Source organism: Prionailurus bengalensis, chromosome F2, assembly GCF_016509475.1.
Source record: "Prionailurus bengalensis isolate Pbe53 chromosome F2, Fcat_Pben_1.1_paternal_pri, whole genome shotgun sequence".
NCBI classification, from domain to species: Eukaryota; Metazoa; Chordata; class Mammalia; order Carnivora; family Felidae; genus Prionailurus; species Prionailurus bengalensis.
In genome coordinates, this window is record NC_057353.1 from 50866592 (window position 1) to 50889049 (window position 22458).

At 36.7% G+C, this 22458-nt stretch overlaps 1 protein-coding gene across 3 annotated transcripts in view; it reads left to right on the forward strand.

The window, feature by feature from the left end:
* ZFPM2 (zinc finger protein, FOG family member 2) overlaps nt 1-22458 on the forward strand; it is a 472819-nt gene that overhangs the window by 114346 nt on the left and 336015 nt on the right. For all 3 annotated transcript variants that reach the window (XM_043601585.1, XM_043601583.1, XM_043601584.1), the window contains one exon: nt 7762-7863. In XM_043601585.1, coding sequence (XP_043457520.1) covers nt 7762-7863 — 102 coding nt within the window. The remainder of the gene's footprint in view (nt 1-7761; nt 7864-22458) is intronic.

Consider the following 22458-nt stretch of genomic DNA (forward strand, 5'->3'; position numbering starts at 1 on the left):
GGAGGGCTGTTTTCTTGTATGACTGCTGGCAAACACTGCTGCTATTTGTGCTGAAAAAGTGGCTTTCTCAGTATGTGGCAAATCTTTAATTTATACAGGAATGTCTAACTTTGGGTGAAAAGGTGTTTATGGTTTTGAAATTATTTTTGCCTAGCAAGGAGAGCTGCTGCTTTGACCACCTTGCCAACAATACCTAATACGGAATTTGAAGATTCTGTTTCATGTGTTCGAAAGACTGTATTCTGGTGCATTTCCCCGAGTCATTTGTGCTGTGTATTATATTGCTCAATAACACCTTCAATTTCCCCCTATAGGGCTCTCATTGATTCTGAAAACTAGACTAAGGAAAATGGAAGGGCCCACAAAATATGTATGATATCTTTTAAAAGAGCAACAAAAGAGTTTAATCTTGCAATGGAAAACCATTAACTCCATAGCCATAATTTTAGAAATATTATAGATTTTGTTACCGCTTGACATTTATTCTGTTTCATCTTTTTATGAATTGGTCTCTGGATATATATAGTGGTTACTCCATTAAATGTGTTTGTGCTTTGCTAAACATACACTGAAATTTCTATTTAAAAGTATGTGAATAAAGAATTTAGCAACTAAATGAATGGATGTCAAATGCATTCCTAGCTCTTTCTGCAGTTCTCTTCCTAGCATCCTTTTCTGTCTTCTTGTCCTTTTCCTACCAACAAAGCTTTTGAAGCAGCATCTTAACAAACTTGTCATTATTATCTTGGCTATTAATTATTCATGCCATTTTTCATAAGCTACTTAGAGTACTGATTTCAAACATATAAGAATCAAAAATAGAAGTAAATAAAAAACAATGGTCAATAAAGTCATTTCCATTCAAATCACAAAGAAGTTGGGGTTGGATTAGTATCAAAATAAAGTTCTGTGTATAAATTTTCCATGAGAATAACTATATTGAAAGGGAAAGAAGCAAGTCCCTATTGTGAAGGGAAAAAATAGTGTTTTCTTAAAAGTAATTCAGAGATTTCATATTCGATTAAATTGTTTTTTAATCATTTCATTTTTCATTAGTAAAAAGATTAAAAATGAATTAGATAAAAACATTACCATAAAAATGAGAGTTAGTTTCCTGAGATAAACTCGGAAGATGAAGGGTCTAAAAGTTGACAAATGTGACATATTTTAGTTATTAAATAGAAATAATGTGCTGAAGGCAATTAATTAGCAAATGTAATGATACTGCAGTAGGTTAGGGTAAAAAGAATGAAACCAAGATCTAATTTTATAACTCGTCAGCGAGTAATGGTAATTGATTAAGCATCTATGTGTAGTTGATTTTACTGAGTTCCAAGTCCAACAGTATACCTTCAGAAAAATAATGCTTCTAAATATTATATCCATTAAATCTTTCATTTTAATATGTAAGCATAGTGAAGGAACAAGGCCTATTATATATGGAGAGGAGAAGCAGCTATCTTTGTTGCTTGATCATCAGTAGAGATTCACTGTAATATCCTAGTAGGTTTGGAGTATGGTCGCTGGAGTCAGAGTGACTTGGGGTCAGTTCTTGGATGTTCCACTTGCTAGCACTATGCCTGGGCATCTTCTCACATATCTGCCTCTTGGCTTACTCTTCTGAAATACGGGGATAACATTGCATGGCAGGGCTGATGTGGTGTTCACAAAACATTTAACTAGTGCTGAGGGGTGGTCAAGAAATGTTAGCCATGTTTAGGTTTAATATAGAACCCAAGCATGCAGACCTGTTCTCTGCCTTTATTCATCTTTATGTGCAGATATGGAGATGAATAAAAATTTAATTCCAGCCCCTTTTGTTTTCTGCACCCATGTGTGTCACTTCATATGACAGTCTTATGTTTTTGGTCATCTTTTCCTTTTTCGCATTTTTTTCTTTAAGAAACATGATTAAATAACTGATCAAGGGCTTTAAACTAGTCTCCTGTCCTGAGTTTATTTTTCTTAATGTGATATATATTGCACATTTACCCAGTTTTAAAATAGCTTAAAACAGTTGCAAAATGTAATTTCTTTTGAGCTGTTAATTGTATACAATCAACTATCTTTACAGTGTTTCCTTAACTAAATACTCTGCAATATTTATTTTCAGTAGTTCTAATTATATGTGCTGCATAATGAAACAAATTAGAGCAAATTGTTCCATGAATCAGGATTATCAATACTGAGTATTGCTCCAGATGTTGGTGCAAGTTGAAATCTAAGCTCAATAGTTCCAATCTGGCAGTTAAGTGACACTTAATGAAAGTATTTTATTATATGAAATTACTAGTTCAATCAAGCCTCTAATAGGCTAAATTATATTTTTTTCATTTTGAGTGATTTACCAAATTTCTGTGTGCATCAAGGTCTGCTGAGATTTGTAGTCATCCTGCTATTTTTCCCCGAGATATTAGATGAGAATGATCCTGGGTAAATTTAGCCTATACTGAATGAACGAAATGACTTCATGCATTCAACCATCATACTGTAAGAGCAGTTCTCAAATTATTTCTCTTAGCATCTTAAAACTTTGTATGGATTCTACTGTCACATCATTGAAATGTGGTCAGTTTCACCACCATGTTTCCTGCACAGCAACTTAATTACTGTAATGTTTTCTATATGGAATTCTTTGGGGAGATGACTTTCATTTTTAATCTGAGAAATGGTTTTCAGTTATGGAGCCTCAGGGCATGAAACCTACAGAATTCAGTTTTATGTAAGATAACGCCTCCAGAATTTCAGAAATGTTATTGGCTCTTTCCTCCAGGAACCTTCTACTGCACCAAGTCTGGGTTAGGTGTCATGCCTGTGTGCTCCTGTCACGTCTTGGACTGCTCTCACTAAAGCACTTGCCACACAAGATTGCAATTAGTGATTTGTCTCTGTCCTAGTCTGAAGTTATATGAGAAGCAGAACCATCTTTGTTTTATATTCTTAGTGCTCAGCACAGTGCCTGGGACTCCAAATTTATTTTAATATATTAATAAAGAATGGTTTATTTCATCTCTCTTCAATAAAGATAAACATTTACAGATTCAGGGGAATTCTTTTAACTTCTGATTTTCATGATTATTGTGATTCCTCCACAATATAGTCTTCGAAACATCCCTTTTTCCCACTATACTTCTCATTATTTTTCCTTCCAAATATGTAATTTACCTAATAAAATATTTCAAAGTAGACTTAACTATAGTCGCACAAAAGTTTTTGGGCAAGAATGTCTGAGACATGAGTCAGATTGTGGTTATAGAACAAGTAAGGGGGGGACCCAAAGACCAGATGTCTGAGGAAAAAACATGTTCACGGAAACTCAATAAATATATGTTGGTTACTGTATTTGTGTCACATGATCATATCAACCCCCTACTTAAATATTTCATTGACTTCAATGTGAAGAACTCCAGAATTAATTATACTAGGTTCTCCATTGGTCAATGTCATTTTACGCTTCTGGTCTCTGAATTTCTGTATCTTATGTGTTTTCATTTGGAATTATTCATGGACTACCCTGATTATGGTTTTTTATCAGTGGTTACTTCTCTTATGCATATTACCTCTCTCCTTTACTAGATTATATGGTCCTTAAGGGAAAGTATATATCTCATTGTATCTTCAGAAATATGCACTATAAATGTTCACAATTGAGTAAATTTTGCATGGCATCACGAGTTTCCAACAATTTAAATGTAATAGCAAAATTCAGAAAGATTTACTCCTTTGTGTGGCCATCAAGATGATATAGTTAATATCTGCATATAGAACTTAATTTATCCAAATGGTTCTACCCAGAATTCTACTATCTGAGCCCTTGGATCTGTAATTTTTTTGGGGGGGGGGATATGTAATTTTTAACAGCATGTCCCATGCTTGCTTGGGTATGTCTTGCTCTGGGATTATTCAGCTATTCCAGGTATGCATGGTTCTCTACTCAACTGGTGGGGGTGGAGTATAGGAGAGGCAAGAAAGGATATTTTGGAAAGAATGCTAGACAGGCAGGTAGAAGACTCAAATTTAATTCCTAACCTTGTATAAAGTGCTGTTTGTGGTGGCCTTTATGATGCCTCTTCATGCTCCCCTATAATCCTGCTTCTTACTTGTTGAGGAAAGGATATCTACTAAAAGCTGCTTCCATCAGTCACCCCTGTGATGACCGGGAAACACTTAATTGGTCCAGCATGTGAAGGTTTGGGAGGGGTGACTGATGCAGAAATAAATATAGTGGCTCTAAGATCATACATAAGTTACCCTATCTGTGCATCGATTTTGTAATCAGTAAATTTCTCTAATTTGGGTCAGATCATCTCCAGAGTCCTCCCCCCACCCCCAACCTTGCTCAGATTTCCTTGTTTCAAGATTCATAAGACATGAGAAAAGTGCTTAGAAGAAACGGACACCGTTTAAAGTTATAGGTTGCATTCTTTACTCTTCACTGTTGGGGAAGACATTTTCCTTTGTAAATTCCCCTGCGTTATTCCCCTGAATTAAACCTCCACTCAGTCTGTGGGCTCCAGTGTCCGTGAAAAATAAAGTGTTGTAAAGGTCATATTTCCCCCAATTGGGTCTGCTATCCTGGAGGTACCAGAAGATTAAGGTGCTACATGGATTATTGTATTAAGTAGCATTGAATCATTTGGTGAGAAGGTTTTCAAGCTTTTTGCATTCTTTGTGGATCAGTGAAAATGTTTCATCTTCATATTACTGTGACTTAAATAACTTGTTACTCTTCCTTTCTATCACAGGGAAATGAGACCAGAGGCTCAGAGTCTCAATAAACACAATATCTAGAAGTTAGTAATGTTACCTTTATTTTTATTGTATTTATGTTCATTATTACCTTCTATTAGGAGCATCTAATCCTGATTTTTCTTTTATAGCAGTGATGAGAAAATTTTCATTAAAAAAATATGTTTGTATGTTATAAAAAGTGAGTCTGCTTTTTTGAAGTTTTTATTTAAATTCTAATTTGTTAACATATAATGTAATAATTAGTTTCAGGAGTAGAAATTAGTGATTCATTACTTAACATATAACACCCAGTGCTCAATAAGTGACTCTGTTTAAAGAAAGCTTACTATGCATGACTGGACAAAAAACTATGAACATAATTACATAAGGAGGTTTGGAAGAAATTGAGTACTTCAGTAAGGGTCCCAGAAGGAAACTGATAACTTGGCCAGTGGGTTTTGCTAAAGAGAGTTTGGTGAAGAGACAGTGTGCAAAGTATGGAGACGGTTAAGGAAACCAAACCAACAAGGGATGGGGAGCACCGATGGCGGGCAACAGTGAGAAGCTGTTAGCTCTCCTGATCTGAAGAGTCATGGGAAGTGATAGTGCTGCGGGAGTGTGGGAGAAGCATATGAGCCGCTTAAGAGTGCCCACGTACAGCACAGCCATTGCTCCCACCTGGAGACCCTAAAAAAGATGGGGTTGGAGGACATGTACCTGTCTTCTCTCTTCCTGCCCCCTGGTCCTCTCATCTTGTAAGTGCCTCCCATTGATTGAACCCGCCCAGGAATAAGAGAACAAAGCAGCCCCAGTGATGGGGTCCACAGAATTCTGCTTCATGGGGCACAAAGTACAAAGTAGGACATAGAGGGAAGAGAGTCAATTGAGGCCATCAGGAAGGGGCAAGCCGAGAATAACTAGCTCATAGAAAGCATCAGGGTTTTCTGCCAGAGCTAATACTTAATGAGTCCAGTTATGCCAGTCTGCTACCTGCACAGCTTTAGTTCAATACTCACATATATGTGGGCATACGTTTCAAAGTACTTAACAACTGGTACAACTTGGGCTCTGACCGATCAGAGCAGATGCCATAAACCTCTTGCTGAATAGACGTAAACCCCTAGTCTCTGGATTAGGGGAGATAGGAGGGGGCACACTAGACAGGGGCTGGGGCAGGGAGGGTTGGGCTGAGGGGCACTTGGTTCAGGGTTCACAGCATTTGAAAATATTAAAAGGCTGTACAGCCTACTTGTCTATGCAGGCTGAGAACCATCCCTCTTTGCGTCTGAGAAGTGAGAGCAGAACTCTTCCACTGATCTTGTAAGATAATTGGTTGATGTGTCCATGTTCTTCTATGTGACCTATAAAAAGGAGCACAGATTAAAAGTCTTATCTTACTCCTGAGTCTTTGTACCTTTCTTATGGCACTTGGACCTTGTCTTGCACTCTCATTATTTGTGAACTTACTCTCTTAAATGGGTCTTATGCTCCTTCCAAAAAAGTATTGTATTTTTCCATATATATCCTGCTATATCTACCACAGTTCCTTAAACATGGTAAATGCTCAGTATCTATTATTTTATGGAAATAATTCCCTTGCTATTCATTGTAGTCATCCTGAAAAGAAGAGAGAACTCAACTTTCAAAGATCCTTCAATTCCAAACATGGGTTTGGCGGTGTGGGGGTATCTTTTTTATTCTTTGTCACCCACCAGAGCCAATGATCCTGTGCTATGGAAATGGTGACAACAGAGTTGTCACTGGGTTTCTGCATTCTCTCTACCTTTATTCCGCTTTTTAAAAATGATTCATTTTGTGAAGCTATATATGGAAATGAAATACAAAATTTATGGACTTTAACATTCAAAACTCATCAACATCACATTAATGTCTTTGCAATAAGAATTGCTTCCTGAAAATTTTGTTATTTCTGTGTTACTTGTAAAGATGTTAAGAATTCAATGTATTTTTTGTTATAATCATATAAAAACTTAAGTATTATTATAGATTTGCACAACTATGTGGAAAATACTTCAGAGAAAGCCTAGATGGGCAAGCAATTTAATTTAAAGTTTTTAGCATTATTAGATTCAACATTTAATTGCCATGTTTTTGGTATCCATTTTGGAACAAATTTGGTATGACATCGCATTTTCTTGTTATTCGGTTTTCTGATCTCTATTACCATTTATAGTAGGTATATTTTGCAATATTTTTGTGTGTACCATGTTACCATGGATTACTTTCCTATAAATGAGTTGCTTTATTACTTAAAGTGAAGGTTCTTATAAATTAGACCTCTTGATATGCACTTGCCTTGTTAACATATGTTCTTTGCCATAACTATACTCTCGCTCAAAAAATATAACATTTTTTTTCTTACGTGGAAATGAAAACATGAAACTGTGAACTCACTTCACTTCTCAAGTATAGCTTTATAGTTTCTTGCATTGTGAAGACTTGAGTCACTGGCTCATCTCATATGCTAATTATTTATGGCCTTTTTATACCCATTTAAAAAATAGGTTTTAGCAAGCTAAAAGCTGGGGGGGGAGGGGGGACGGAATCTTCAAAATAATCTAAATTCGGCCCCAAACCTAAATATGTCTTACCCTAAGCCAGTTAATTGCTTTGTTTTTGTTTTGCTGCATCTTGCCTTTATAAAAATTATTATTTGGAAATACAAGAGTTAAGGTTTTCCATATTAAAAGTGGTAATTACACACTGCTTTTTAAATTTTATTCTTACATAAAATATTAATAACACTGAATTTTTTACAGAAATGTTTTTGTTTATAGCAGTTAACTTTATTTATGTATTCATGTATTGATGACTAATGCTGATTTTCTTTACTATAAATCCACAGTAGGTATCAAAATGATTAATCATAGTCATTTTCTCTGCATAATGACAAATATATGTAACCAACATATGCTTAGACATACTCTAAGGGCATCCCTTTACCGGATCTGAATGTCAAATAGAGAGCTTTAACTATTTCCCCTTTTTTCTCTGTGTTGGTGTTTTCAGGTGATGATGAAGGAGTCCAGGAGACAGCAGAATCAGATGGGGACACACAGTCAGAAAAGCCAGGCCAGCCTGGAGTTGAGACAGATGATTGGGATGGACCAGGTAGGACAGAAAATTTAAAATTCAACCGGTTGTTGCTACTATCAGGAATTCACTTTTTTCCTCTTAAATTTTAATTAGGTTGTAAAACTCTTACAATCTCAGCTCATGTATGTATGTATGTATGTATATACATGTGTGTGTATATATATATATATATATATATATATACGTATACATATATATATTTGTGTGTGTGAATGGAGGTTACATGGGAGTTTAAGGTAACATTATTTAAAGAAGGTTTTTTATCTTTCTGTTAAATAAACTAGAAAAACCAATGTTTCTTCTGCTTAAAATCTTCATTTTTTTCTCACTCCACAGTCACATAAGAATTACTTCATTCTACTTGCCTTTTTGGGTTTCTTTCGAACAAAAATCTTGATGCTATATCTACATTCAATTTGGGAATAATTTTAACACATTTAAACAAGTAACAGTAATACTATAAAGAAATATTTTTAGTTTAGTCATATTGTAAATTGTAGATTAAATCTCAATATATATTTAGAAGTTTAGAAAATATTAACGGATACTCCTATTTGATTGAAGGTTTTGGCAACATTTTCATGAATGAAAATTTAATTTGATTTTAAAAATCCTGATATTTAATCATTTCAAGAAAAAAAAATGATGAAAATACTCCTAAACACCAACATAATTTTATGTAAATATATACAGTTCATACGAACTCACTAAAAAAAACTCTTTATATTTGGTGCCAAGTAATTTACAATTGATGGTATATTTATAAATGGAGACTATTATGTCATAGGACTTAAAAGATATAAGCGAGGTTTTGAAATAGTTTTAGCCATAATTTCTAAAGCAGTAACATTTTTCATTAAGAAAGATCCCTATATTTCAATCACATTTTCACCCTTGCATGACTTTGCAAATTGCTCTCTGCTGTGCGTGAAGAAGAGAAGGACTCCAGTGGTAATTTTCTGAAACCAGCAGCTGGAAAATATAATGCAAACAAAAATGAAGATGCAGTATAGCTGATTATTATGATGTCATTTCTAATGTTATTCATGATACACACAAATGTTTGTATTCTGTATACATACAACATAATGGTTATACAAGATTTTGGATCAAAATGTGTTATATTTAAAGTGCCATTATACCACTTTTTAAGGGAATGGAAGAAGTTGTAGACTTCTGGCATTTTCCCCTTATAGCATAATGTTTCTGTCTTCTCGGTAGAGGAAAGAATTCCTTGGATTAAAATTTAAAAAATCTTTGGAAAATTTCATTTTTTTTTCCTTGAGGATTACATTTAATTTCAAAAGGATAGATGAAGTTTGTATTGTGCTGTTTTTTATTCGTGGAATTAGGCATATGTGTGCTGCTTAGAGTTTTTACATTTAAAATTAATTAGATTTAATGGCCTTTTGGATATGCCTACTTACAAAGTGTACATTCTGGCTGCTCTTTCAATGGTGGAAACTTGTAAGGGGCAGATTTTCTTCTTTCTGATGGTCTGGGGCCCACTGTATTCCCTGTGGCTTGGGAGTATGTAAGCACATTCACGCAGTGGTAAATTATTAAACACATGGGCATACCCAATGCCGCCTTTTTCGGGAAGCTTTTCCGGAAGTAAACTTGTCTTATTAACTTAGAGACAGAGAGAGAGGAGCAAGGTAAAGAATGATGTGTCATCCAGGATGAGATGTTTCACTGTTGAGTTAAATTTCTTTTATGTATCTGATTTAATGAAATTATTATTTAGTTGTTATAGTGAACATGTTTATGCTCTTTTCTTTGGCACACTTGAATATGTAAAAACTTTAGGGGCGCCTGGGTGGCTCAGTTGGTTGAGCATCCAACTTCAGCTCAGGTCATGATCTCACGGTTTGTGAACTCGAGCCCTGCTTTGGGCTGTGTGCTGACAACTCAGAGCCTGGAACCTGCTTCTGATTCTTTGTCTTCCTCTCTCTCTGCCCCTCAGCCGCTTGTGCTGTGTTGTTCTCTGTCTCTCTCTCTTTCAAAAATAAATAAATGTTAAAAAAATTAAAAAAAAAACTTTAAAGGAAAAAGGTAGGTATCTAAGCAGATGTACCTATAAGAAAGTTCTTTTTTGTTTGTTTGTTGCAAAATTGATCACAGATTTTTCCCTTCAGGTATTTTACCAAAAAAGAGGGGGTTAATTATTTTGAAACCCCTAAATTAATGAAGTTGATTCATAACAAAAGGATATCTGTTGGATATGCATTTTAAGGTAGAAAATTTCATTACTTTTCCTTCAATCAGGACAAAGTATAGGGGATGTTTTCGCACTTTTGCTCTAGTATAATAGCGATTATATCTCTATTTCACCCCGATTTTTGTTATTTGCAAAACGGTGTTGGTACTTTCCAAGTGTATAAAGGGGAGAAAATCGTCCAAGTTTTAGTGACGGATTCCAAACAGTTAGAAGTTGTGTTCTGTATTCTAAGGTTCAAATTCTGGATTTGCCACTTATTTGCTGGGTGATTTTTGTCAAGTTGCTTGCTTTCTCTGTTCCTATATTGCCATTTGTAAAATGTAGAAAATGACATTCACACTTCATAAGGATTCTGTGAGAATTAGGTCCTACACATAAAATATTACTGATCATTATAAAGGCTTTTGAATTGTCGAGTCTTGAAGCAGACCATTTAAAATTGTCAGCATTTTTTTTTAAAGCCCGGTAATATATCTGATACAACTTTAAAAATACTAAGCATCGGGGCGCCTGGGTGGCGCAGTCGGTTGAGCGTCCGACTTCAGCCAGGTCACGATCTCGCGGTCCGTGAGTTCGAGCCCCACGTCAGGCTCTGGGCTGATGGCTCAGAGCCTGGAGCCTGTTTCTGATTCTGTGTCTCCCTCTCTCTCTGCCCCTCCCCCATTCATGCTCTGTCTCTCTTTGTCCCAAAAATAAATAAATGTTGAAAAAAAAAAATTAAAAAAAAAATACTAAGCATCTAGTTTTGAATTTAACTGCAAATAATTGGTCAAGATGTGAGGTAATGAGCCAGGTGTGATTTTAAGGTCTCCTAATTTTAAAATCCTCCCACCCAGTCCTTGGCATCAACCTAAGATAGACAGCTTTCTCTAAATAAAAATAGAGCAGAATCAAAAGACAAGGAAAATGATCTAAAGAATTAGAGGCATAGAGCTGACATCATTTAAGATAGAACAGGATTTATATATATATTTTTTAAAGAGTTTGATTGAAGTCCACTCCACAACCTTTCCCGATGGCTCACTTCAGTAATGTATCAACTCTTCTGAAGTGTTCTATTTTTATCATATGCAAATCCCCCAGTGCCAATTTTTTGTTCTCTTACTTGTTATTCAACTAAAAGGTACATTTAGTAATTGCTCACACCTTTGTTAACTCTTATGATTAGGTGGAACCTAAATAGTCTTTAGAAAAATTATCTTACATCTGTAAACATTTCTATGGTGAAATTTTTTAATGTTTAAATATTTGTGACTCTTAAATATTCTTCACATTTTTTATGAATCTTTCTCTGTTGGAAGGGAGAGCTAGACGCACACTAAGCTTGTAAGGTTCAGGCCAATGTAAATGTCATTACCTCATTATTTCCATATCTCAAGGAACTGTTTTTAAGTTTTACTTTTCTTTCTTGCTTTTAAAAAAAATTACCCTGATACTACCTTGCTGAGAACCTAATTGATATGATACTTGGTCTCTACTGTCTCCTCATCTGCATTTGCCTGTACTTCATATATCATTTCTCTCTCCTTTCTAAATAAATACTCTTCTTCCTGTCATCACCCTTGTAAGTACTTCAGTTTACCAATAGTCTTATACATTTAATTATTCAATAAGTAATTATTATGCACTAATAATCATGAAAGGTGTAGGGAGAAGTCCAAAGGTATAGTATGATGCCATCCATATTTCTTTGGGATGCCATTTCTCTTCTTCAATCTTTTAAAATTATTTGTGCGTTGTGTTTAGGTGACTGATGCAACTAATATTTAAGCATGTGAACCTGGAAAGTAGAGAATGGTTTCAACTACGGAAGAAACTGAACAAATTCTAGAGTCAGATCTGTGTTTGAGTTCACATGCTGCCACTTAACAGTCTTGTGACCTTAGGCATATGACATAGCCCAGGCCTTGGTTTGCTTACCTTTAAAATGGGAATAATAATAGCTACCTTGAAACATTGTTATGTGGATGAAATTTGAAAGAAATGATGTGTGGAAAGTGTCCAGCGGACAGCTTGGGAGAGGGTGGGATTTGCTTGATGTTAATGGTCTTCTCTTACCATAGAACCTTTCACACCAACCGACAGTTAGAATATGGACCTTATTTTGAAATAGGATTTACATCTTTGGCTCTCGCTTATTTTAAGAAATCTTTAGAACCACAATCTATGGCCAAAGTCTTGGGTTCTGACTTCTGTATTTAGATTCAGAAGGAGACTCAGGGGAGAAAATTCAGATAAATCACTATAAATTCATCATCTACCTCTATGAAATGAACACCTCAAAAGTCACATCTTATATCAACTCTAAGAATACCAGTTCTCTAGTTTACATTGTTAAAAACATGGTTACCTCTTTTGCACTTGGGAATAGTGAATAATCTGATTTCTCTGGTTTAATATTGAATGTATCTAAGTCCTACCATTAGGCTTACAACTACTATAATTGAAATTTCCAGGAGCTTTAGTAAATGAACATATCACACTACTCAAATTGTGCAAATAATGTATCTCAAGAAATATATATCAATAAAAGTATGCACAGATATAATTTTGATCAAGCAGTCCCTTAGATTCTTTGACACACCCTTGTCAAGAAAAACATGCGCTTTTATTTTCGTATTTACATGTTAAGTGCTTGAGATGTTTCAATAAAAATAAAGTACAGGGCACCTGGGTGGCTTAGTTGGTTGAGCATTTGACTTTGGCTCCGGTCATGATCTCATGGTTTGTGGGTTCAAGTCAGGCTCTGTGCTAACAGCTCAGAGTCTGGAGCCTGCTTCGGATTCTGTGTCTCCCTGTCTCTGTACCCCTCCCCTGCTTGTGCTCTGTCTCTCTTTGCCTCTCAAAAATACATAAATGTTACAAAAACTTTTTAAAAATAAAGTAGAAAATCACACCTTGTATTGAAGATTTGATGAATTACTAGAATAAAATTCGGATTTTTTTTTTGTATTATATATTACAGAACAGTACAACGTGCTCCTAGATTGTTAAATAGAAATCTGAGTTTCCATAGAAGGAAACTTATTTTGGGGGTAGTATAATGAGTGGGGAAGAAATAAAAATATTTCTTCCATTTATATCTTGGCCCTGCCACTCATGAATTTTGTGACTTTGAGTAAGTTAATAACTCAAGGCCTCAGTTTCTTTGTTTATAAAATGGGGCTCATAATAATCACTACCTCATTAATGAGATTTTCTGTGTCAAACACGGAGCTCGAGGCTTCATAGTGCTCAATAAATAGCTCTAATATTACTTTTCATATAATTTTGGCAATTGTGCCATAGTAGCCATTACAATGCCTTACAGACGATGCACCTTCATTTAACATCTGCATGGTGAATTCACTCTGCAAAATCATTTTGCTATGTGAAAGTCATCATCAGATTATATTAACTATGTTCTATTTAACTGGGCTGAAAATGTGATGGAGTTAAGGAAATTTTAATGCAAGTATGTTTTCAAGAGTAAATGTCTAGCATAAAATCAGATTGTGTACTTGTTGCATCTGTGCATCAAATCTGTACGCCGAATTGATCACCAAATCTGTAAATAAGTTGCCTCATCCAATTGCTGTTCAGCATGTAGATGATGGGGTTAGTTCTGCTTTGTGCCTTGAACCCAGAAGATGGGAGTGTTTTGCATAAAGTGGAATGGTAGCTGGAAGACCTCTGGGAGATAGAAGCACACACTAATGATACAGGGTTTTTGGTTTTTTTTTTTTTTCCCCTTTCTCTTTACTAGTCCAAAGAAGGGCTTGGAGATTACAGTTCTGATTTCGTTTCCTTTTTGATTGGGAAAATGTGGTAGATATAAGATCTGGGAAATGCCATTTGAAGTAAATTAACAGAAACCTATGAAACATAGTTAACCATAGATATAGTCTGACAGTAAGAAGAATATTGTGAGAAGCGGAGGAAATCGTAGAATGACTGTGTATTACGCTGACAGTGAATTGGTATTATCTCTGCTATCAGATAATGCAGTTATCATTAATTTTCACATTTGCATTTCAATCTTTGGAAGGAAATGACTCTTGCCGGATGAAGATAAGAGCTCTGTACCACTATAATGAACCATCATTTTATCCCAATGCTTTGTGTCCGTATGAAAATGAGGCAGGGAGGGGTGTGTGTGTGTGTGTGTGTGTGTGTGTGTGTGCGCGCGCGCGCGTAAGCATGCGCGGGCATGTGGGGAGGAGAGTCAGAAACACAGTATAACAAAGTGTCAAAAATTGCTACAGACTTTTGAGCCCCTTATGAAACAAGAGGGGGTCAAAATAAATCTTCTGTAATGTAGTTAAGTGGATATCGGATTAAAAGATGAAAGCTTTACTTTTTGTAGAACAGAATGCCACATAAACTCAGTAAAAAAGTTCCTTTTATCTTATTTCTTTACTCCGATTTTCACTCTCATGTAGAATTAGGGCACACATAAACCCAACCAAAAAAAAAAAAAGTAGGTTGGAGGCAAAGTACTTATGATTATTGTTTGGAAAGATATATCTTTGAGTTACAACATACTGCATAAAATATATCCTTAATCCAGTGGCCTTCAATCCAGTGGTTTTACATCCTCACTCTATGGAAACAAACTACAAATTGTAGATGAAGCATTTGAATGTTGACTTTACTAGAACAGCAGTCAGTGAGCCCTGTACAAATCAAAGGTCTAGGCCCTACATCAAAAGTTTTCTTATTAAACATGCTTTTGTATATTTTTAGTTTAAACATAAAGCTTGTATTGCTGCTTCACAGTTTGCCTACTTTGATTAGCTACTCCCCCCTCAGTTGTGTTAATAACAGGACTTTTATTATTATGCTCTTTCCTGCTGAGACGTAATTCAGCTTAGAATTCTCTTCCACAAAGCACTCCAGGAAGATACTGCCAGCCAGTGGGAATTGACATATAAGAGAAACCTTTGCTATCCCTTTTATAACCTCTTTCATTAAAACATATGCATTAAATATTTGGGGACAAGGATTTTTGGTATTGGTTCTTTTTCTTGACTCAGCATTTTGCTCGGAAAAAAATACCTAAAAACATTGGCTCTCATATCCGGAGAATTGAAAGAAAGGAAAACTAAACCTTGCAGTTATTTGTTGTTATTTTGTCTGAGTCAGAAAAGGACTTAATTGGGCTCAGAAGAATAAGTAAAGACTAGCACAGGGATGTGCATTAGAGGTAGTTGGAAAATGAGACCAAGTGCATACAGACACATATACTTGCTACAAATGGGCCACAAATTTAGAACTAGATTACTGGAAGACTAATTACAAGGATAATATTGATTGATGACACGATGAAATAAGTTGGTTAGTTGGGCAAAAGTTTATTTATTCAACTGTATATTGAGTGTCAAATACATGCAATGCTTTGTGCTAGACTCTGGGACATGTGTCAGTACATAAGTAGGGTGGTCTCTACCTCAGAGAATTTTTATTTTTTTAAACAATTATTTTTAATGCTTATTTATTTTGGAGAGAGAGAGAGAGAGAGAGTGCACCAGAGTGTGAGCAGGGGAGGATCTGAGAGAGGGAGACAGAATCTGAAGCAGACTTCAGGCTCTGAGCTGTCAGCACAGAGCCTGACGTGGGGCTCCAACGCACGAGATCATGACCTGAGCCGAAGTCTGATGCTTCGGCTTCAGAGCCGAAGTCTGAGCCACCAAGGCACCCTCTACTTCAGAGACTCTGTGCTCTCCCAGAAACTGCAAGTTGTAATAATAATGATTTTTTGAGTGCTTACTGCATATATGGTGGCTGTTGTACAGAAGAAATATAAATGATACCATAAACCATATTGTGAGACGTGGAAATCAGTAATGACTCATCTGAGGTACAAATATTTTAACTTAATTTGTTTTCATTTGTAATTTTTATATTTTAATATGCAAAGTTTCAAATATACATAAAATAAGAGGGAAGTATATGATAGATCCCCATGTACCTATTACCCAGCTTCAGTTATTATCAAGTTTTACCAATCTGGTTCCATCAGTTTTCTTTCTTTCTTTCTTTCTTTCTTTCTTTCTTTCTTTCTTTCTTTCTTTCAAAAAATCACAGAAGTCATGATGTTTTACCCATATGTGCTTTGGTATGCCTCTGTAATAAATAAGGACTTTTATTTAAAACATAACCACAAATAATAGCATTATCATGCACAAAAGTAAATCTTAATATTATATAAAACTCAAATTCATCTTCAAATTTTCTCATTTATCTCAAGAAATGTCTTTATGTTTGTTTTTTTCAAACCAGGATTTGAAGAAGGTCCACATACTAGTTGATACAATTCTCACGTCTTTAGAATTGATAGCAGTCTTTCTTTCCTCAACTCCTCCCTCCCATTTAGTTGCTAGAGAAACCGGTGTGTTTATCCTGGAATATTGTTCACATTCTAAATTAGGTAGATTACATGCTAGCAGTGTTGTGTAACACGCTCCTCTATCCCCCCATTTGTTATAAATTGGTAGCTAAATCTAGATCCTTGAATATATTCAGATTCAATACTATAGGCAATAAGACTACATATACATTGCTGGGTACTTTCTATTGCTTCGTGTTGGTGTATATTACATAAAGATGGGATGTCCCACCTGTAGTTACATTACAGTGTATCAGAGGGTTCACCTGTTTTCAGCTTGATCCACCCATTATGAAATTTCCCATTCAAATTTTCACCTGATGATTATTATGAGGTTCCATTATATCATTAGGGCTTGCACAATTGTGACTTTTACATTTTATCCTCCCTTCTGTATTATTAGCTGATATTATTATCTTCTGGAGTTTTTTCCAACATCCACTGCTTGCCCCTAAATTCTGTTCTTAGAGGGAAGGGAGGATATGTGCTTAATTCTTTCTCATTCTTTACCAATTTCAGAATAAAGAATAGAGAGTGTTATAAGATGAGGCTCTTAAAGGAAGAGCTCAGTGATTCAGGGCCTTGTAGTCCACAGTACTGTTATTGAACTTAACTTGAAGATCACTCTGAAGACATGTTCTACATATAAGCCACATGCTCATATTTGCATTAAATATAAACTGCTCTGACTGCTCTGTGGAGAATGGATAGAAGAAAGTCAATAAAAATGCAAGAGTGTTATCAAGAGATGAAAGTGTTTGTAGAGAGTGCTGGATATATATGAGGGTGTGATTGAAAGTGGCTTGCTCAACTTCAAATATTTCATTCCCATTCACTGAGGTAAGGAAAACCGAAGGACAAGCATGTTTAGGGGGAAAGATAAGTTGGATTTTTTTTAATGTTTCTTTATTTTTGAAAGAGAGAGTGAGACAGAGAGGGAGCGGGGGAGGGCCAGAGAGAGGGAGACACAGAATCTGAAGCAAGCTCCAGGCTCTGAGCTGTCAGCACAGAGCCCGACACGGGGCTCGAACCACGAACCGTGAAAACATGACCTGAGCCGAAGTCGGATGCCTAACTGACTGAGCCATCCAGGTGCCCCAAGCTGGATTTTTAATATGTCATTTGCAGGTTTCGTGAGACACCCAAGGGGAGCTGTTGAGTAGAACGTTGGTCATATAGGCCAGGAGCTTGGTGAGAGGTCTGGTCTAGAGATAGAAATTGGAAAGTCAGCAATGTATGCATGCTGGTGGAACTCATGGGAGTAGATGAAATTGCCTGGGGTGGGAATAAATATAAGAAGGCTTGGACATGAATCTCGAAAAACTCCTATCTCTCACTGGAGGATAGGGAAAGAAGTGTCATCAAAGGAGACTGATAAGGAGTAGCCAGACAAGATGGAGAAAACCGGGAGAATGTAATCGTTTTTAAGGAGGACGGAGTCACTCCTGGGTTAACTGCTGCGGAGAGGTCAAGACGGAGATTTAAAGACTCTCCTTGAGTTTAGCGCCATGCAGATATTAGTGATTTTAACTAGAATTATTTCAGTAGAGCTCCGGTAGCAGAAACCAGACTGTGGTAAGTTGTAGTGGGAGGGAAAGGTGAACAAATGGACTCAGCTATTGCAAACAACTATTCTTGAACGTTCTTAGTAAATAAAGATATAACATATTTGGGTTTCTGTGAAACTGTTTATTGAAAAATTATTACTGTTTAACTCTTATTTTTACCTAAGAATCTTTCAAGCTCTGAATTTAAGAATATGCCTTCGGAGAAATTTATGTTCCCACATTAACCTATTCTGAATCCACTATCCGTTAACTTATAGATTATTTTAGTGTTTTTTTTTTTTTTGCGTGACCCTACCATATCTTCAGACTACAGTATACATTTTTGTCATTTCTTTTAAATTTTGTGGTTTCAACTTTTATCCCCTAGTAACCAGTTTACCAAGTAGCTTATGTGGTTTTTTTTGAGGTTCATCACTTTTAATGTAATTGATATGTTAAATTTAATAATATGTAGTAATGTGTTCTAAATTTGATATGGGTTAGAAACATGCTTTCCATTCTTTCCAGTATACACACTGGTAACAGCCAATATTCTGTTGTTTTAGTCAGGAGCACATTTGGACCCCGGGAATTATTCTGTCTTCATAATAAACTCCTACACTTGCTTGTGAGATTGATACTGGGAGCTTGCAACTTATTCACTCATGAATATAACTTGCATAAGCTTGCCTGATCTTGTTCTTCTTCCCTTGCACCTTTGTAGACCCAGGCCCACATTGAATTAATTTAATTAGTTCAAACATTTGTTGAAAGAATAGCTGTGCCAGACTCTAAAGATAAAAGGATCACTTGGACTCAGACTGCCTTCCAAAAGCTCATAGTACATAGCAGCAGACAGATAAATGATGAGATAATTAAAATACATTGCTGTTGATTCCACTGTAGAGCCATGAACAGTGTGCCGTGGTAGCAAAGAGAGAGGAAGGTCATCTATTGGAAAGCGGTGGTGAGATGATGGCCAAGGGATCAGTTTTCACAGAAGGAGAAGGGAAGCAGGTGCTGGTGGTGAGGCTTAGTGCTGATGAGTAACACATATAATAACGATCCCTTCAAGTGTTCCCAAGGGCAGAGTGATAAATTCACATTGGAGACGCTCTGAGTTGTTATTCATACATAGAAAGTGTTTGGTTTTGCACTTGTGAACTTGCTGCCATTTTGCCTGTCTAGAAGCTTCCTCTTTCCAGTTAGACCTGCCCATCCTGCCATTGTTACCTTAGACGCCATGATCTTTCCTGTCACTCTGAGGGATGGAGGGGCTCTCTGAAACACAACAGAAGCTGTAATATCTTCACCTGACAGATGGGAATCCAGACTTAGACAAGAGGCTATCTTTTGAAGATCTGTTACCTCTGTGAATTTTTAAAACAACAATGAAAGAGTTTGGTAAAAGTTCAGCAATGTGGGGCACCTGGGTGGTTCAGTCGGTGAAGCATCCAACTCTTGGTTTCAGCTCAGATCACGATCTCGCGGTTTGTGGGTTCCAGTCCTGCATTGGCTCTGCGCTGAGAGTGTGGAGCCCGCTTGGGATTCTCTCTCACCCTCTCTTTCTCTCTGCTCCTCCCCTGCTCATCCTCTCTCTCTCTCTCTCTCTCTCTCTCTCTCTCTGTCAAAATAAATAAATAAACCTAAAAAAAAATCAGCAATGAAATCCATAAAGAAACCTAACTGTAATTTAGGTGGTTGCCTGGAAATCAAAGCAAAGCAGAGTCTGTAGTGGCCTAACTGGCCTTGCCTTCTATTTGGAAATGGGGTTAGCTCTTGGAAGTTCTTAGAGAGTTTGGGGGGAATAAGAAAGGAAGGCTCAGGAGGGAGAACCTGAGCTTCTTGCAAATAGTAGAGATTTGGCAGATTTCCTGTGGCCCTTAGTTTAGGGTAACATAAAAGAAAATCTCCAAGTGCTGCATGTTTTAAAAAAAGCTTTCTTATTCAATACATTGTCACATAGAGGAAAGTAATGAAAATAACATGTTGGGTGTTAAACCTAAGTTTACATTTGGGTAAATATACAGAGAATCAAAGACTGTTGTTTTTTTTTTTTCTTCAAGTTTTCAGGGCAGAAACTCTTGAGGGAACAAGAAGCATGACATTCATTTCACCCGACACCTTGTGTGAAATCAATCACAGGCCTTCCTGATTGAATGGAATTTTGACAGGTTCTTTGGATTTTCCCTCCTATTAACCTTTTTCATGTTAATTAATTAATTAATTAATTCAAGATAATTAAATATAATAAAAAGGAAGGTAGGGATTTTATTATTATTAAGTACATATTATTTACAGGAATACAAATAATTAATATGAAAGTCAAGACTGATACATTTTTGAACACTGTGTTAATAATGTATGGGGCGTCCAGGGTGGCTCAGTCCGTTAAGCATCCATCTTTGGCTCAGGTCATGATCTCGCTGTTCATGAGTTCCAGTCCCACATCGGGCTCTGTGCTGAGCCAGCTCGGAGCCTGGAGCCTGCTTCAGATTCTGTGTCTTCCTCTCTCTCTCTGCTTCTCCCTTCCTCATACTCTGTCTCTGTCTCTCATAAATAAATAAATGTTAAAAAAAACTTAAATAATGTAAAATAAAACAAAAAGAACAAATGCATGAGTGTATTCTAATAGGGATGGAAACATGGTATGTCTTATAGAACCATATAGAATGTAAGCCAGACAGAGAATATCAAGGTGACTGTGTATCTGAGATTGACAGCACTTATTTTCAGTGTTTTTAATAAGCTGTGCATTATTTAACTTTATGGTATCTCAATATGTTTTCTATAAAAAGGCAAATACAAGCAACCTTAAAGAAAAGAGGAAAGAAGAAAACATTTTCTGTCATCACAGTATTTGCTCTCTGTTTCCTCTACCCATTTTTTCTTTTAAATTAGATGTTTCCCAAGAAGATTACCATCTTCTTCAGTCAACTGAAAAAAAATTTTTTAATGTTTATTTATTTTCGAGAGAGAGAGCGCGTGAGCAAGAGAGGGACAAAGAGAGGGGGAGACAGAAGATCCAAAGGAGGCTCTGCACTGACAGCACAGAGCCCAACATGGGGCTCGAACTCAAAAACAATGAGATCATGACCGGAGCCAAAGTTGGACGCTTAAGTAACTGAGCCACCCAGGAGACCCACCCTGAAAATTGAATAAAAGGAAGACATTCGGTATATAAACAAGAATTATTGTAATGTGACTAATGCAATAGTGGTTAGATAAGGTGATAACTGAAATAAAATCTTAAAAAATTCATGCCTGCCATTTTTACTATTGTAGCCGGACAGAGTAAGTTTACTTAAAATTGCTTTCTCTTTGTAAAAGAAGTCACTTGAGTGGTCCTTCTTAATTATGGGAATATCAGGGAAATGAGAACCAGGGTCTTTTCAGACCTTTTTGTCACTTTGCCATGAACACCCTCTGTCTTGGAGATCTCACAGCTCTGGAGAGAGGTGGTTGGGACAAGATGGAGGACTGATTTGCGTACGTATTGCTTTCTGTGGGGCAGTGAACCAGATTTCCCTGCTTGCTCTGCTGCCATAACAGAACACCACAGGTTGGTTGGCTTAAACGGCCGAAGTTTATTTTTCTTCATGGTTCTGAAGGCTGGAGGTCCAAGATCAAAGTGCCCACAGGGTTGGTTTCTGGTGAGACTTCTCTTCTTGGCTTGTAGATTAGATGGCCACTGTGTCACTCTGTCCTTACAGGGCTTTTCCTCTGTGTGTGCATACTCCTGATGTCTCTTCCTCTTTTACAGACATCAGTCCTATTGAATTAGGGCTCCAGCCTCATGGCCTTACTTAAGCCTTATTGACTCTGTAAAGGTTCTGTCTCTCAATACAGTCACTTTGGGAGTTAGAGCTTCAACCTATAATCGTGGGAGGGACACAGTTCAGTCAATACCAGGTTGGATTGGATGGCCTTAACCAAAGTCAGCTAGCAGGGAAAGTATACCAAGGACGGGTTTCTGGAAAACAAGCAAAGCCAGGACTCAACAGTAAGGGCTGAGGTTTTACTTGTTTTAAGAAAAACAAGGACTTGTTTTTCTCACTCTTTGTTCTTAAATCTGGAACTCCTTTTGTGACCAGACAATGTGTCCTAGGGTCCTGCTCTGGGGAAGAATGGCTGATCTGAGATGTGAGTGTGAACTAAGTAAACTGAACCCTGAAGCCTAAGGGGGGGGCGGTGGGGGGGCACTGTGGCAGAGAATACAAGAGATGAGCCCACTTGGCTGTCACCTTGGTAGAGAAGGAGATTCTGCTGTCCTGTGCAGGAATGGTTTTCAATAATGACACCAAGGAATCAAGAGCAAAACAGAGGCTCCAGTAGCTTAACTGATCATATTGGAATTTTGGGGCTCGCTCTTGGGGTGGGGATTCTTAGAGAACTGGGGAGGAGGGATAAAGAAAAAGGTCTCAAGAGGGAGAGGCTTAACGTCTTGGTAACCGAAATTTTACCCCAAGCTGATG